The sequence below is a fragment of the Podarcis bocagei genome, assembly GCF_964188305.1.
Source record: "Podarcis bocagei genome assembly, chromosome: 7".
Lineage (NCBI taxonomy): Eukaryota > Metazoa > Chordata > Lepidosauria > Squamata > Lacertidae > Podarcis > Podarcis bocagei.
The window spans coordinates 71,138,936-71,155,865 of NC_138132.1; the positions used below are offsets into that span (position 1 = coordinate 71,138,936).

The 16,930-nt window shown below is 44.4% G+C and overlaps 1 protein-coding gene across 5 annotated transcripts in view; it reads right to left on the minus strand.

Annotated features, from left to right (window-relative positions):
- The window catches only part of PRDM16 (PR/SET domain 16), a 473,218-nt gene that overhangs the window by 56,649 nt on the left and 399,639 nt on the right, over positions 1–16,930 (minus strand). For all 5 annotated transcript variants that reach the window (XM_081201404.1, XM_081201406.1, XM_081201407.1 and 2 more), the window contains exon 4: positions 10,430–10,564. In XM_081201404.1, coding sequence (XP_081057530.1) covers positions 10,430–10,564 — 135 coding nt within the window. The remainder of the gene's footprint in view (positions 1–10,429; positions 10,565–16,930) is intronic.

Here is a 16,930-nt window from a genome sequence, read left to right on the forward strand (position 1 = left end):
ATGAAAATCTCTCGGTAGTTTAGTGGAATAGGCAATTTGATCAGAATTTTCCCTTGGAAATGCCAATAACCTGAAATGCTTTGTGAAGGAGAAGTAATAAATATAAGTACCGTTTGGTTACTGGGAAATATGTTTGTAAATTTGCTGAACTATTTGGAAATATTATTTTGAAGGTACTTTAATCTTGAGTTTAGATGTATGCATATATTGTGTGTGATACTCTTACAACTCAAAATGTAAATGTGAATTAAAAGATCCTTTGCTCAAATATAGTTCTGAACCAGATTTTCGGTATAAGAGCTGGTCCCAGAGTTATGATCCAAAGACAAAGGCTATAGTAACTTTGCTGAAGTTAGGCAGGTAAGGGAAATGAGTAAGAAAATGAAGAAAAAGAATAGTTTCAGCTCATAGTGGAATAAGCCTGGACTAACAGGCAGACAGCAGGGCCTTTCTTCTTGTGACTCTGTCATCTGCAGTGCAGTGACAGAAAGAGGACATGTTTTGTAGTGGCACCCCAAATATAGAATAATTTTCCTAGGGAGGCCTGCCTGGTATCACCTTTTAAGTCATTTTGGCTCCAGGCAATTACTATTATTATTTAATTCCTAGGCTTTTAATCTATGCTGCTTTTATCTATTAGGTTTGTTTTAACCATTTTGTTGCATTTTTAAAAATTATAATTTTGCTAATATAAGCTACCTCAGTGAAATTGTCTAAAGGGTATGGTGGACATTGCCACAATCCATCAATAGAAACAACAGATTGCCAGAGACCAGACATAATTCTGGGGAAGCAGAATTCCCCGGAAGTGCCCTTCTCCACATTCCCACACCAAGTTTGTGAATTCTCTCTTTCTCTCTTTTGATCCTCGTGAAAAATGATCAGAAAGTTAGCGTGCACTTCTCCTAAGATGCACATTTCCCATGCAATTGTCCGAATATATTGCAGTCTTGCATGCTATTTTCAGCAACATATGCATTTTTCTGGACACTTTGCCCTAATGTATCCATTTTTGGACACTTTACTTGGCTAGAGAACTGCATTGCAAAATTCAGATAACAGCAAACGGCTGTGTTTTGGTTCGTGCATTGTATCAGAACGCACGAATTAGGTAGGTTCACCTTTAAATGCAAAGTGAATCTCTCCCCCCCACAGGTGCCAACTCCCTGGGGCCCTAGGTGCCCACAAAATTCCCCATATTTTGGTGCCAGGGCCATGCATGCTGCATGGCACGCACAGCCGTGGGCTCAACCTGGCATTCCTGCCCCCCACTCCATCATTGATTCTGAGTAGACATAGCTAAGACTGCACTGCAATGGGCAGATACAAACATCCCATATTAATTAATTAAGTTATTGTCTTTCTAGCCCAACTTTCTCAAGGAGCTTGGTGACAAGGAGCTTTATGACTGAGTGGGGATTTGAACCCTGGTCTCCCAGGTCCTAGTCCAACACTCTAACCACTACACCACCCAAGCAACGCCACAGCTTCCACTATCCACTACAGCCCCTTAGAGTTTTGGCTTCTGGGTTTAGGTAAATATAGACACTGAATGATGTTCTATGCAAATGTTATTGGTCCAGGCTGGGATCCTGTACACAGCTGGCTGCACTAGCTGGGAATGATGGGATTTGTAGTCACAAACGCCTGGATTCTTGAGGGCACCAGGCTAGGGAAGGCTGGATTAGATAGGCAGACACATATATGAAGTATTCAGAGGTTATTTCTCCCCCAATATTCATTGTTACAGCAGCCCTCCCAAAGTTCTGAAACTGAAGAGATCTGAGGAGGGGAAACGACAAGAGCCTCGCTGTCGGTTCACTTCCAAAATGATTTCCAAAAGGAATTAAGTAGTTTTGGCAGAGAAATACCTTTTGGAACCAAGTGGTAAAGAACGTTGTGACGTCATTTTATTTTATTTTATTTTTTGCAGGGGGAAGAGGAAAGGAAGAAGAAATACAGAAATTGTTTCGTTGAAATGGGTTTTGGCTATATAACACACCTAACATATCCTCCTCCTCCTCTAGAATCAATGAATTTCCTCTCTTGCCAGCATGTCACTTATGTTTCAAAATTAAGAAAGCCACTCACCCCACTCTAGGGTTGTACCTTTTAAAAAGTGCTCTTTATTTTCCTACCTTTGCTAGCTGACCATTCAAACGAGCTGATCATACTGAACAAAATTTCTATCTGAATGCTCACTTTGGGAGCCTCGTTTCAGCTACAATAAATAAATAAGTAATAAGTAATAAAACCCTGAAATCATATTTTAATCATCTATTTACTGGAGATTCCCGCCCCTCCCCCCAAAAACCTGGTCATGTCACAAAACAACTCAGCACTGGTCATAGTGGAAGTGCTTCCTGCTGATTCAAGAATGCTAGCTTTCGGTTTTCAACATACATTTGAAAAACACTCGATATCAGAAACTGTGTATCTATATAATATATACATATTCATATATTGACAATAGATATGTTTTGCCAAGTGCAGGAAAAAAAACCAGAAAAACAACAACCCTGAAGCGTAAACAGCTTAATAAGATATTGGGGTGAGGGAGATGGACAGCTCAGGCTTCAGTCCAACTAAATGCTATTTAACGCTCTGAAACTAAAACTGCAGTTTCAAGCACCCACAGCAGCAGTGACTTCTGTTATGACTTTGACTGCTAAAGCTCAAGAACCGATCAGCGTTTTTATTATTTTTTATGACTTAGCATTTTGCTGTTACATCTGAAATGAGCCAAAGTGCCACCATTGCCACTACTCAAAAGGCGCTTTTGGTTTTTGCGGCACTCCAAGAAACCTGCCAAACCCATTTCCCCAGAATCTACAGCGGCATGGGTGCTCACACTGCAAGCCGCTCTGGCTCCCATTAGCTCTTGTTTCCAGCCAGAGAGAAACACGTGAAAGGAGCTGTTATAGAAGAGAAGAAGAAGAGTTTGGATTTTATATCCTGCTTTATCGCTACTCGAAGGAGTCTCAAAGCGGCTAACATTCTTCTTTCCCTTCCTCCCCCACAACAAACACTCTGTGAGGTGAGTGGGGCTGAGAGACTTCAGAGAAGTGTGACTGGCCCAAGGTCACCCAGCAGCTGCAGGTGGAGGAGTGGGGAAGCGAACCCAGTTCACCAGATTATGAGTCTACCGTTCTCAACCACTACACCACGCTGGCTCTCTATACCATTTGGGCTGCTCCCCTGCCCATTATCCAAGAAGACTGTGTGTTCTAGAAAGAGCAGAGTATCAACAGGTTGCAGGAGGGTTTCCCTGCCTTTTTTGCCGTCTTCCCTCAGTAGGCGCCCTACAGGAATGAAAAACCACTGAGCCAAATGATCCAGAAAGTTGGACCTGCCATTTGCCCCAGTCCGGGAGAGAGAAGTGAGGCTTGCCCCCATCCAAAACACACCACAAGCTTCTTTAAAAACCATACAGTGTGATGGCAGGTATTTTGCCTTGCAAGCCGAAAGCAAGGGGTAAGTAGTTCGCCATGCTCAATTTGCAAGAATGGCAATAAGCAGATATCCAGGGTGAAAGGGCCAGGATTTTAATTTGATAGGTGGAAGTCTTACCTCTGCATTTCACTCAGGATCGTCATTTGAAATCAACGATTAACTAGTGCAGCCTTTGTGCTTGGATGGGCTAGGTGCCATTTGCACTGCACATCCAAAGCACTGTGATACCACTTTCACAGTCATGGCCTTCCCTAAATAATCCTGGGAACTATAGTTTGTTAAGGGTGCTGAGAGTTGTCAGGAGGCTCCCGTTCCTGTCTAGGTTTGCCAGATCAGGAGCAACCCAGGCTCTGAAATTCCAGGGCCCAAACCTGAGACCTAGGAATGGTGCTTGGTGATGTCATGGGGGCAGATCCTGGAGATGGAGGTTAATTGGAAGAGGGGAGCAGAGGAGGGCAGCCTCCTCAGAGTGCAGCCAGCTCCTGCCAGGCTGAAGCCTACAAGCTACATGCAATGTCTTCTTGGTGATTTTTAAAATTGTTATTAGATACTCTTGCTTATTAGATACTCTTGCCCACGTGAAAATTCAGGCCTTCCACCAGCCATCTAGAAGGGTTGAAGCAAACCTGGAGACTTCAGGTAGCTGTGCCCCTGAAGGACCGGGTGTGCAGTCTGGGAGTCATTTTGGACTCACAACTGTGCATGTCTTTTTTTTTTTTTTTAATAAATTTTTATTGGTTTTACAGCATTTTTTTAAAAAGAACAAACAAACACAAAACAAAACAAACATACAAAATACTTTCAAAGATATTTTCATAAACCTCTTTTCTTGGACTTCCCCATACCCCCCCTCTCTGCATCCCAGTGTCCATTTTTGAACTAGCAACTCCCAGTTGTTACTTTCTAATCTCTGTCATCTTAGTCCTCCTTTATTATCTAACCTTGTATCCCTGTACCCTGTTACTTCTAGCAACCACAACATTTTAACATTCATTGAGTTTGTAGTAGTCCTTAAGATAGCTCTTAAATTTTTTCCATTCTTCTTCCACCATCTCTTTACGTTGGTCACGGATTCTGCCTGTCATCTCAGCCAGTGTCATATAGTCCATCACTTTCATCTGCCATTCTTCCAGAGTAGGTAAGTCTTGTGTCTTCCAATACTTTGCGATGAGTATTCTTGCTGCTGTTGTGGCATACATAAAGAAATTTCTATCTTTCTTTGTCACCAATTGGCCGACAATGCCCAAGAGAAAGGCCTCTGGTTTTTTGGAAAATGTACATTTAAGTACCTTTTTCATTTCATTATAGATCATTTCCCAGAAGGCCTTTATCTTCGGGCATGTCCACCAAAGGTGGTAAAAAGTACCTTCAGTCTCTTTACATTTCCAACATTTATTATCGGGCAAATGATAGATTTTTGCCAGCTTGACTGGGGTCATGTACCACCTGTATACCATTTTCATAATGTTTTCCTTTAAGGCATTACATGCCGTAAATTTGATACCGGTGTTCCATAACCATTCCCAGTCATCTGACATAATGTTGTGTCCAACATCCTGCGCCCACTTAATCATAGCAGATTTAACTGTTTCATCCTGTGTGTTCCATTTCAACAGCAAGTTATACATTCTAGATAAATTCTTAGTATTGGGTTCTAGCAATTCGGTCTCTAGTTTTGATTTCTCCACTTGGAAACCGATTTTCCTATCCTGTTTAAAAATTTCCATTATTTGGCGATATTGAAACCAATTTTCTACTTTGTGCTTCAATTTCTCCTGACTTTGTAGTTTAACCTTGTCTCCATCCTGTTCTAAAATTTCCCAATACTTCGGCCATCCGACCTCCATATTGAGTTTCTTCACTGCTTTAGCCTCCACTGGTGACACCCATCTAGGGGTTTTATTTTCCAATAAGTCTTTGTATCTTATCCAGACATTAAATAATGCTTTTCTAACAATGTGATTTTTAAAGGTACTGTTAACCTTGTCATACCAAAGATATGCATGCCAACCAAAAGCATTATTAAAGCCTTCCAGATCCAAGATGTCTGTATTCTCGAGGAGCATCCATTCTTTCAGCCAGCAAAACGCTGCTGCCTCATAATACAATTTTAGGTCCGGCAGGGCAAAACCCCCTCTTTCTTTAGCGTCAGTCAGTATTTTGAATTTAATTCGGGGCTTTTTGCCCTGCCAGACAAATTTCGAAATGTCTTTGTGCCACCTCTTAAAACATTCCATCTTATCAAGAATCTGCAAGGTCTGAAACAAAAATAACATTCTAGGCAATACATTCATTTTAATTACTGCAATTCGGCCTAACATTGACAGTTTCAAATTTGACCATATTTCCAGATCTTTTTTAATCTCTGACCAACATTTTTCATAATTATCCTTATACAAATTAACATTCTTAGGTGTTAAATAAACCCCTAGGTATTTGACTTTCTTAACCACTGTCAAACCTGTTTCCTCCTGAAACTTCTCCTTTTCCATATCTGTTAGGTTTTTCCCTAAGACTTTAGTTTTTTGCTTATTCAACTTTTGCTGATTCAAAAGTCTTTTGTTTCATTTGCTTTATCTTCCATTCAATCTCTTGGTTCATCAGTTCCATATATTGAGTTTGATATAACTTAATCTCTCTTAAAATGTCCTGAGACTTTGGTTTTGTTCTTAATTTCCTCTCTCCTTCCTTTATCATTTCCAAGATCTTCTCTTTTTTCTCATTTTGTTTTTTCCTCTTTATTGAATTTTGTTGAATCAAAAATCCTCTCATAACAGCTTTACTTGCGTCCCAGATCACTCTTTTCTCCACGTCAGTCCTCAAATTTATTTCAAAATAGTCTTTTAAGGTCTTTTGGGCCTTCGTGAGAATCTCCTTATCTCGAAAGAGGGTGTCATTCATTCTCCATCTAAATTGACCGGTTATTGTGAGTTTCATCTCCATCTTCACGGCGTTATGGTCGGAGCAAGTTTTTGGGCAGATTTCCACTTTCTTAATCTTTGGAGCCAGTCCACTAGTAACCCAGATTTGGTCAATTCTGGTCCAGGTCATCATTGCTTGGGAGAAGAAGGTTCCCTCTCTCTCCAGAGGGTTCCTTGTTCTCCAAATGTCTATCAAGTCCATGTTTTCTGTCATTTCGAAAAAAGTCTTGGGGAGTCTCCCTTCTTTAGTGACTGTTAGTCTTTGTGCCTTGTCCATATTAGTGGAGACCACGCCATTCATGTCTCCCATGATTATCATATTATAATCCAGATAGTCCGTCAAAGTTTCATGAAGTCCCTTAAAGAAGTCAGATTTGCCTTCATTTGGTGCATAAATTCCAACAACTAAAAGTTTTTCTCCTTGTACTTGTATCTCCACAGCCAGATATCTCCCTTGTTCATCTTTGAGTATCATTTTTGGAGCCCATTTCTCCTTCACATATATTACCACTCCCCTCTTCTTAACTTTGTCTGATGAGACAAATTCTTGTCCTAACCTTTTATTTGTGAGTAATCTCCTGTGGGCTCTAGTTATGTGAGTTTCTTGTAAACATATCAAATCCAATTGTTCTCTGTTCAAAATGTGAAATACTTGTCTTCTCTTCAAAGGCCCATTCAGTCCATTACAATTCCAACTAAGGAATTGCAGAGCCATCTTGTTATTTTCTTAAGGCTCCTCCAACAGCTCCAAGTTGTTGCTCTTCTTCTGACGGTGGTGGTTTTTGTCCAAACGAGAGATTCAGGATATCCAGTGCTCTCCTCTGTTCTGCAAGTACGTCCACAGTCCCCTTCTGTAGGTCCTCCTGATATCTTGCCAGAAATTTGTCTTTATCTTGAATTGTCTTTATTTTCACTTTCTTTGCCTTGTAGTCGAATGACAGTCCTTGTGGGAATTCCCACCTGAAGCGGATCTGATTTTTCTTTAACAAAAGCACCAAATCCTTGTAGAAGTTTCTTAAGTCCAAGATATATTTTGGTATGTCTTTAAAGATCTGTACTGCTGAATTTCCAATTTGGAGTGCTTTTCCAAAGTGTAGTCCTAAAATTTTATCTCTTTCCTCCTTAGATCTGAGTGTGATCAAACAATCTCTTGGTGTCTTTCTATCTTGCTTTTTGCCGAGTCTAAAGGCAGTTGTGATTTTAAAATCGTCTTCCTCCAGGTCCCAGCAATCCGCAAACTCCCGTGTCAAATATTCCACAAGGTTGTCACTTTCATTCTCCGGAATCAGTCTTAATTTTAAATTTCTCTCTTTCCTCTGTAACTCCCACAAGGCCAAGGTTGCATCATGCTCATAGACCTTCTTGGCAAGTGGCTCTAATTTCTCCTGCGTCTCTCCAGCTGTGGCTTTGGCCTCTTCGGCAATTTGACGCGTGGTGGCATTTTCCTCGACCAATTTATTTATAGATTCTGTATTCTGGTTTAATCTTGTTGATATTTCTGTTAATTTTTGTGTGTTCTCTGAAGTCTGTTTTGTCAAAGACTCCAGAGTCTGGTTTATCTTAAGCAAAGCTTCTGTCACAGCTTCCATAGAAACGGCTGCTCCTTTGTCCTGTCCTGTTGTTCCAGCTAGTCCGGCTGTTACGCCTAAGATCGAACCTCTTCTCTTTGCTTGTTGCAGCTGCAGCTGTTGCTGTTGTTGTTGCTTGGTCTTGGCTCTTGTAGTTATCTCTTCTTGTGGCCCACTCATGTCAAGGTCAATTCCCACGGGATTTATTCTCCCTTGGAAAATTCCACTGTCTTAGGCCGTGCTGGACTTCACTTTATCCTCTAGAGGGAGCAAATCAAAATGGCCATAGAAGGAAATTTCAAAATACATGAACAAAGGAGACCATCCAAGATGTAGAAAGAAAGGAGATTAACCCAGTCAAAATCAATGTTACTAAAGTCTTATAGCTTCCAATTGCCACAGTTGCCCAGTATACTGTTTATACTGTTTCTTCTTAAAATGTACAAAAGTCAGGCACTGTGGAAACTTTGTATCAAGGTGTCACTTCACAGGGAAAAGTCAGCTCAATGTACTAAGAAGGCAGACCGTTTCAGACTTTCAAGTAGATGAGATAGCAGAGGTTTTTTCCTTCAAATAAGTCATGCAGTTAATGGTCAAATTCGCCTCCCCTCTGCCCTGCTTGCTAGAGGGGAGATCAAAGGTTTAAATGTCCGGTTTAGCTGATCAAAGGATGAATTTAAACGGATGCAGGTTTAGAGCTCCGTTGCTTTCACTTTCATGCGGTCGGGGGGAGGCAGACTTCCTTTGTTTAAATCTCCCCCGTTTTTAGCCCAATTTTAAAATTAAGAAAAGTCCCAGTTATTTTTCAGTTCTTACTCACGGGGAATCAGTCCGAATTTCTTTTCAGGAAGGAATCGGCGCTCTCCGCTTATGGCGACGCGGCTTCACTTCGCAGGCTGGGTAGCGACTCTCAGCACCGCGCTCACTCCCGATGTCGATCCGTAGCCTTTAAAAAGGCTCTTTCACGGTACCGGGGGGCGCAAAGGTGCCCACCGAGTCTCCTTGTTCTCAGGCTTCAGCGCCTGGGATTTTAGGGGTCCCCCGCTTGCCGTAGCGGGTAAGACCCGAACTTGCGAAGCAGTCCTTCTCCGGAGCTCGGAGGTAGGACCGCCATTAAGCGCTGGCACCGACCGGAAGTCCACAACTGTGCATGTCAATTCTGTGTCCAGGGTAGCTGTCTACCAGCTCCATCTGGTACGCTGGCTGGGACCCTACCTGCCCACAGACTGTCTCGCCTGTTTTTCGCTGGCTAGGTTCAATTCTAATCCTTCTAACCTCCTTTGCAGGTATGGCAGAAGGAGATAGGATTTGCCCATGTGATGCCCACCTGGTGGAAACTCTAGCTCACATGCCCTTAAATGTAAAATGTATGATGATCTCCGCCAACAATTTCTAGACAACCAATGTATTCGAATATGGAAAGCAGAGACGGAGGTTATACGTTTCTTATTACAGGGGAGAGACCAGGAGCTCACCAAGACAGTAGCTAAGTTCCTCTATTTGATTTTTTTTGTTGCCAAAGTACGCTACAGGATCCTGCCCTTGCTGGAGACCCACAGAGATGAAATAGATTGCTTGCCTCTTCTTCCCTTTGGCAAATGACTGTATTGTTGAAATGGTGACAAGCACAATTCAAAGTGTTGGTGCTGACCTTTAAAGCCCTAAATGGCCTTGGCCCAGTATACCTGAAGAGGTGTCTCCACCCCCATTGCTCAGCCCAGATACTGAGGTTCTCCTCTGAGGGCCTTCTGGTGGTTCCCTCACTGCGAGAAGCAAAATTACAGGGAACCAGGCAGAAGGCCTTCTTGATAGTGGCACCCTCCCTGTGGAACGCCCTCCCATCAGATGTCAAGGAGATAAAGAACTACATAACTTTGAGAAGACATCTGAAGGCAGCCCTGTTTAGGGAAGTTTTTAATGTCTGATGTTTCACTATATGTTTTATACATGCTGTTAGCTGCCCAGAGTTGCTGGGGCAACCCAGCCATGTGGGCAGGGTATAAAATTATCATTATGAATTATTGTCAGATAAGACCTGGAGGCCTGGGAACCCTATTCCCCTAATGCACAATGTGTTTGCAACCCTTACAACAGCTGCAAGTTGGCATCATTAATTATTACATCCCAAGATAACAAGGAAAGTTTGATTTCTCGCCAGCATGGAACCACTTCTAAAAGTGCCAGTTCCTCAGGTCAATGCACTCAAGTGGGTAATCTGGTCCCACCTTGAATCTGGTGTGGTAACAAATCAGCAGATCCTGGAGAATATTGTTGCATGTTAAACTTGGGGTACTTTGCTGTGGTGTTCTGGTTTTTCTTTTTAAATGCAACCATTTATCAATTCAAATGATAAATCATCAGAACTTTCTCCTGTGATACACTTAACTCCACTCTCACTGCCCAACTGGCCCCCAAAGGTTCATCACAGCAGCAGAGACACAAGATGGCATGGGGAAGAGAAGTGGATTCCATGGAGCCAGATCATACCTGGTCATTCACAGGACACACGGCTAGGTTTTGTTCTTCGCTGGAGCAGGCCACCCGGATGTACTTCAGCCAGTTCCCGTTTCCTGTCTGGTTGGCATCGACGCAGAATTTCTCAGTGCCCAGGTCATCGCCAATCTGAAAGAGAAAGCAGTGTTAAACAACCAAATTGGAAGACCATAAGCCAGGGGTTCAAAAGCATGTCAAAGTGCAAGTAGATAAATAGGTACTGCTCCGGTGGCAAGGTAAACGGTGTTTCCGTGTGCTGCTCTGGCTCGCCAGAAGCAGCTTAGTCATGCTGGCCACATGACCCAGAAGCTGTACGCCGGCTCCCTCGGCCAGTAAAGCGAGATGAGCGCTGCAAGCCCAGAGTCGGCCACAACTGGACCTAATGGTCAGGGGTCCCTTTACCTTTACCTTTAAGCCAGGGGTTGGGAACAGCTTTTCAGCTGGAGGGCCACATTCCTTTCAAAGCAATCTCTGGAGGGCCACATGGCACCAAGGGCAGAAGTGGGAAGAACCTGAGGTTCCCTACCCCTGCTATAAGTATTTAAGTCAGGGGCCAGCAAACCTTTTCAGCTGGGGGCCGGTCCACTGCTCCTCAGACCTTTTGGGGGGCTGGACTATATTTTTTTTTGGGGGGAATGAATGAATTCTGATGCCCCACAAACAACCCAGAGATGCATTTTGAGTAAAAGGACACATTCTACTCATGTAAAAACACGCTGATTCCCGGACCATCTGTGGGCCGGATTTAGAAGGCGATTGGGCTGGATCTGGCCCCCGGGCCTTAGTTTGCCTACCCATGATTTAAGTAAAGATATGAGCAGGGTGGGAGGGAGAAAAACAGCCCAACATTTATTGGCCAGTTCAAATTGGTCTGGAAAAATCAGTTGCGTCTTGGAACTCATGACCTCTCGTGGCCTTTCTTCCTTTGTGCACACTGAGAAAGTGCACAGTTCCAGCCCATGGTGACATCCACAATTGTGTTTCCTTTGGCAAGGGGGCCATGCTGCCATAACCATGCCAAAGGCCATAGCTCCATGGTAGAGCATCTGCCTTGAATGTAATGGCTCCAGAGTTCAATCCCTGGCATCTCCAGGTAGGTCTCGGAGAGGCCTCTCTCCCTGAAACCCTGGAGAGCTGCTGCCAGCCAGGGTAGACAATACTGAGCCAGATGCACCGACAGCATGTTCCTATACTGTGGGCTGCTTCCCTGAATCAAGCAATTTATGCCCAAGTCTCACCCTGAAATCCTGCACACAGAAGGGCTTATGTGGGGAAAAAAATGAATAAGCCAGTAGTCGGGTTGCTTATGAAAACCAGCCCCTTCAACAAAGTATTTCTGGGCATGCACAGAGTGCCTTTAACCTAGCTACAATTGCAGTCAGTCACTACACATTTGGCTTTGAGGTCAAAGGGTGTGACTTCTAGGCAGATATGGATCCAGATCCCTCCCCCCTTTTAATAATAATAATTTATTATTTATACCCTGCCCAACTGGCTGAGTTTCCCTAGCCACTCTGGGAGGCTCCCAATCAAGTGTTTAAAACAATACAGCATTAAATATTAAAAACGTCCCTAAACAGGGCTGCCTTCAGATGTCTTTTAAAGGTAAGATAGCTGCTTATTTCCACAGGGCGGGCGCCACTACCGAGAAGGCTCTCTGTCTGGTTCCCTGTAACCTCACTTCTCACAATGAGGGAACCACCAGAAGGCCCTCAGCGCTGGATCTCAGTGTCCGGGCTGAACAATGGGGGTGGAGAAGTACAGTGGTACCTCAGGTTACATACTCTTCAGGTTACATACGCTTCAGGTTACAGACTTCGCTAACCCAGAAATAGTACCTCGGGTTAAGAACTTTGCTTTAGGATGAGGACAGAAATCATGCTCCAGCGGTGTGGCAGCAGCAGGAGGCCCCATTAGCTAAAGTGGTACCTCAGGTTAAGAACAGTTTCAGGTTAAGAATGGACCTCCGGAACGAATTAAGTACTTAACCCGCGGTACCACTGTACATTGAAAGAGAGAATGGGTTGATTAAAAGGCAGCATGCTTCATTGTCAATCTAAGCAACCTTCCCCAACCTGGTGCCCTCCAGATACTATTAAACTCCACTGGCCCATGCTGACAGAGCCCATGCTGGGATTGTGGGAGACGGAGTCCAGCAACATTTGGAGGGCACCAGGTTGCAGAAGACCGGGCAAAGGCAAGTTATCTCGGCTGAAGCCTAAGAACAGAAGCCCAGTTGTGATTAACAGAAGCCCTGATGACAGACATGCTCACAGATACTTAGAAAATACAAATGTGCAAGTGTGGGAAATAGAATGATGGCAGTGACCTTTTAAAAAATCGCAGTTGTTTTCTGTTTCTCTCTCTTTCTCTTCTCAAAGAGCCTCTACTTTCTTCACACAGGAAAGCTAGCAAGTTATGTGAGAGTATCTGCAGACAGGTAGCAAAGATTTTTCACACACACCCTTTTCTTTCTTTCTTTCTCGCAGAGGCAAGTGGGTGTTCTCAAGAGATTGGGTACTTCCCCAGTGTGATTACTGCAATGTGGTTCAGAGTTGTGAGTATGGTTAAGGAACTGCAGCTGGGATAGGACATGATTCCCAGGCTATTGGCTGGGGTTTGGTGCATGGAGGATAGGGCATCACTGTTGTAAACCTGGGAGGTTGCGCAGGAGCAGGAATGTTTGAAATTGGGACCCAGACAGGTCTGGCCTGGATCCCTTTGTTAGACAGGTGATGTATTGCCTGGGGTGCTAAATAGATAGCCAATTGCTTCTACAGATGCTTGGGTTGCGAATGTGATCCGTGCAGGATGCACGTCCGCAACCCGCAGCGTCCGCAACCTGCAGCGTCACAGGTTGCGATTCAGTGCTTCTGCGCATGCGCAAAGTGCAATTTAGCACTTCTGTGCATGCGAGACCACCCAAACCCGGAAGTAACCCATTCCGGTACTTCCAGGATTCGGCGGTACGCACAACGAAAAAAATGCAACCTGAAGCATCTGTAACCCGAGGTATGACTGTATTGGGGTTTTTTTTGGGGGGGGGATAAAGATGATGTAATCCAGGCTCGTTGCAGTTTTAAGGGGGAGGTGAGTAACACAGAGAACTAAACATTGAGTTCTGGCTGCATTTTAGGGTACCAGCCATTGCCCTAGAGACCTGACATAGCAGCAACTATGCCTTTCAGAGTTCTTATTGTGTAGGCGCACAACTTCAGTGCTCCAAAAGGCAGCCTGTTGCTCCACACGCCACCTGTATATTTGTAAATAAATACAACTATTACAATATGGGACGCGGGTGGCGCTGTGGGTTAAACCACAGAGCCTAGGACTTGCCGATCAGAAGGTTGGCGGTTCGAATCCCCGCGATGGGGTGAGCTCCCGTTGCTCGGTCCCAGCTCCTGCCAACCTAGCAGTTCAAAAGCATGTCAAAGTGCAAGTAGATAAATAGGTACCGCTCTGGCGGGAAGGTAAACAGCGTTTCCATGCGCTGCTCTTGTTCACCAGAAGCGGCTTAGTCATGCTGGCCACATGACCTGGAAGCTGTTCGCCAGCTCCCTCAGCCAATAAAGCGAGATGAGCGCCGCAACCCCAGAGTCGGTCACGACTGGACCTAATGGTCAGGGGCCTTTACCTTACTACAATATGCCAGGGACCTCCTTCCTAAGAAAATCAAAGTTTAGTAAGTGTTGGGCCTTCAAAACTTTTTGCTGCTCTAAGAAGTGGAGCAGGCTTAACAGTACTAACTTGGATTAAGTTACTGGGATGTTCTGGGCTCCATTCAAGGTGTGGAAGTGTTAACCTTCAAAGCCTCCTGTTTTGAGAGATGTCTGGGGGTTTTTATGGATGATGAATACAATGTGCAATTAGCCAAATGTGGAAAAACCCAGTGCATGCAACAATGATTTGCATACCTTGCAAGAGTGATTTGGACCTTTGGCAAGCAGAAAATGACATCTCTGCTTTTGCAGATAAGTATCTCCCAAACCCGCAAAGCTAGTGAATGGGAAAGGGGGAGGGGCAGGGGATGGGAGTGTCCAGAAGAATCTCTGACAAGATGGTCACCCCACTTCTGTTTAAAAGCCTCTAATGAAGGAGAGGCCACCACCTGCCGAAGCAGCCCTTCCCACTTTCGAAGAGCTGTTACAGTCAGAAAGTTCTTCCTAACGTTCAGTCAGAATCACCTTCCTTGCAATGGGAACCCATCAGCTTGGGCTCTACCCGCCAGAGCAGCAGAAAGCAAGCTTGCTCCATCTTCTGTGTGACAGCCCTTCAAATATTTGAAGATGGCTAAGTCTTACCCAAGGGACGCGGGTGGCGCTGTGGGTTAAACCACAGAGCCTAGGACTTGCCGATCAGAAGTTCTAATCCCCGTGACGGGGTGAGCTCCCGTTGCTTGGTGTCCCTGCTCCTGTCAACCTAGCAGTTCAAAAACACATCAAAGTGCAAGTAGATAAATAGGTACCGCTCCGGCGGGAAGGTAAATGGTGTTTCCGTGAGCTGCTCTGGTTCGCCAGAAGCAGCTTAGTCATGCTGGCTACATGACCCGGAAGCTGCACGCCGGCTCCCTCGGCCAATAAAGCGAGATGAGCACCGCAACCCCAGAGTCGGCCACTACTGGATCTAATGCTCATTTCTAATGTAGAAATGGACAGGCCCTAGTTCATCACGTTCATTCACTTCAGTGTGACGACTCAGGGTAGGATTGATATTGGGTACAACCCAATGGGTCTACTCTGAGTCTACCTTGATACAAACCACAGTGTTTTCAAAAAACAACAATACATCTTCTGCTTGGGTTATTTCTGTATTATCAAAGCCTCCTGTGTGGACCCAGATAGGGAAACAGGGGAGGTGATGAAAGGGAAGGCAGCTGTCTGTGTGGAGCTGGGGGAGGGAAAGGATTCTACCCCTTGACAAGAGGTGACAATGCAATGCTTTGCTGGCTGTCTCTGCATTTCTTCACTCATCACTTTTGTCTGGGCTCAACTCTGTCCACCTCACCCCCCCGGCCCCCACCTCTAAGCATTTGTTTTGATCGCCTCACTATTCTGCATCATTCCTTAGGCTGGTCATTTCTGCTTTCTCATGTTCAGTTATCTTATGGGACTGAGGCGTGGAATTCGCTGGCATGGGACTTAGAGATGGCCTTTGGTTTACATAGGGTTGTAGCCAATGCTAGTCCTACTTGGAGATGACCCAGTATGGTATATGAGGACCTAGGAGACCAGGAATCAAATCCCTAGGACCTAGCAGACCAGGACTTGAAGCTCATGGGGTGACCCTGGCCAGTCACTGCCTCTCAGCATAATTTACCTCACAGGTGTTGTTGTGAGGATAAAAATGAGGAGCAGGAGAATAACTAAGTATGCCCCCTTAAGCTCCCTGGAGGAAAGGCGGGATGTAAATGAATAGAATAGAATTTTATTATTACGGTCACAGATCAGTTCCGGGTCACTTACAATATCAGGAAAATCATAAAACACAAAAGGAATACATTGTATTGCAATTGGGTATAACAGAGACAATTAAGGTATAGCGGCAGTTAAAAAAATATATTAAATCTTGATCACTAAAATATAACCTAAAATTATCATTTAAAACCTTAATCATTTTGGTAGTACAACTTGTTCCCTAAGTTTTATGGCAGTCGCACAGAATTTGGCAACCTACAGACGCACAGAATTTGGCAGGATGTAAATGTAATAAAGAAAGAAATAGATTCAAATTAACGGGCATGGCTCACGTACGTCCATTAACTTCAGTGGGTCTACTTTGAGTAGGACCCGGATACAGCCAGTGTCTTTTAAAGGGAAAGGGGGCGTTGTGGTGGGATAGGTTCTTCAACCATGACAGTGAAATGGGACCTTCCATGAAGGGCTGTTTCCTTCATGCGCTGCATGTGGGCTTCCCAAAGGTTCACCACTGAGGGAGTCAGGATTAGATGGAGCCTTGGTTCATTAAATGATGCAGGGCCCTTCTTACATCCTTAGTTCAAAGCCTTGGGTGGCTTTAAAGGAGGATGGGGCAAACTGAGGGAGGGTAAGCCTATCAATAGCTCCTCGTTACAGTGGCTGTGTTGAGAACATAAGAAGAGCCTGCTGGATCAGGCCATTGGCCTATCTACTCCAACATCCTGTTCTCACAGTGGCCAACCTGTGGAGCCTGGAAGCAGGATCTGAGCACAAAAATACCTCCCCCTCCTCTGGTTTCCAGCAACTGGCATTGAGAAGCATTGCTGCCTCTGATCATGGAGGGACAGCAAAGTCATAGTACAGTAGTACCTATGGTTATGTACATAATTCGTTCCGGAGGTCCATTCTTAACCTGAAACTGTTCTTAACCTGAAGCACCACTTTAGCTAATGGGGCCTCCTGCCACCGTCGCGCCGCCGGCACACGATTTCTGTTCTCATCCTGAGGTAAAGTTCTTTTTTTAAAATAATAATAATCCTTTTTAATTAAATTTTTACTTTAACAATCCAATCAAATCACA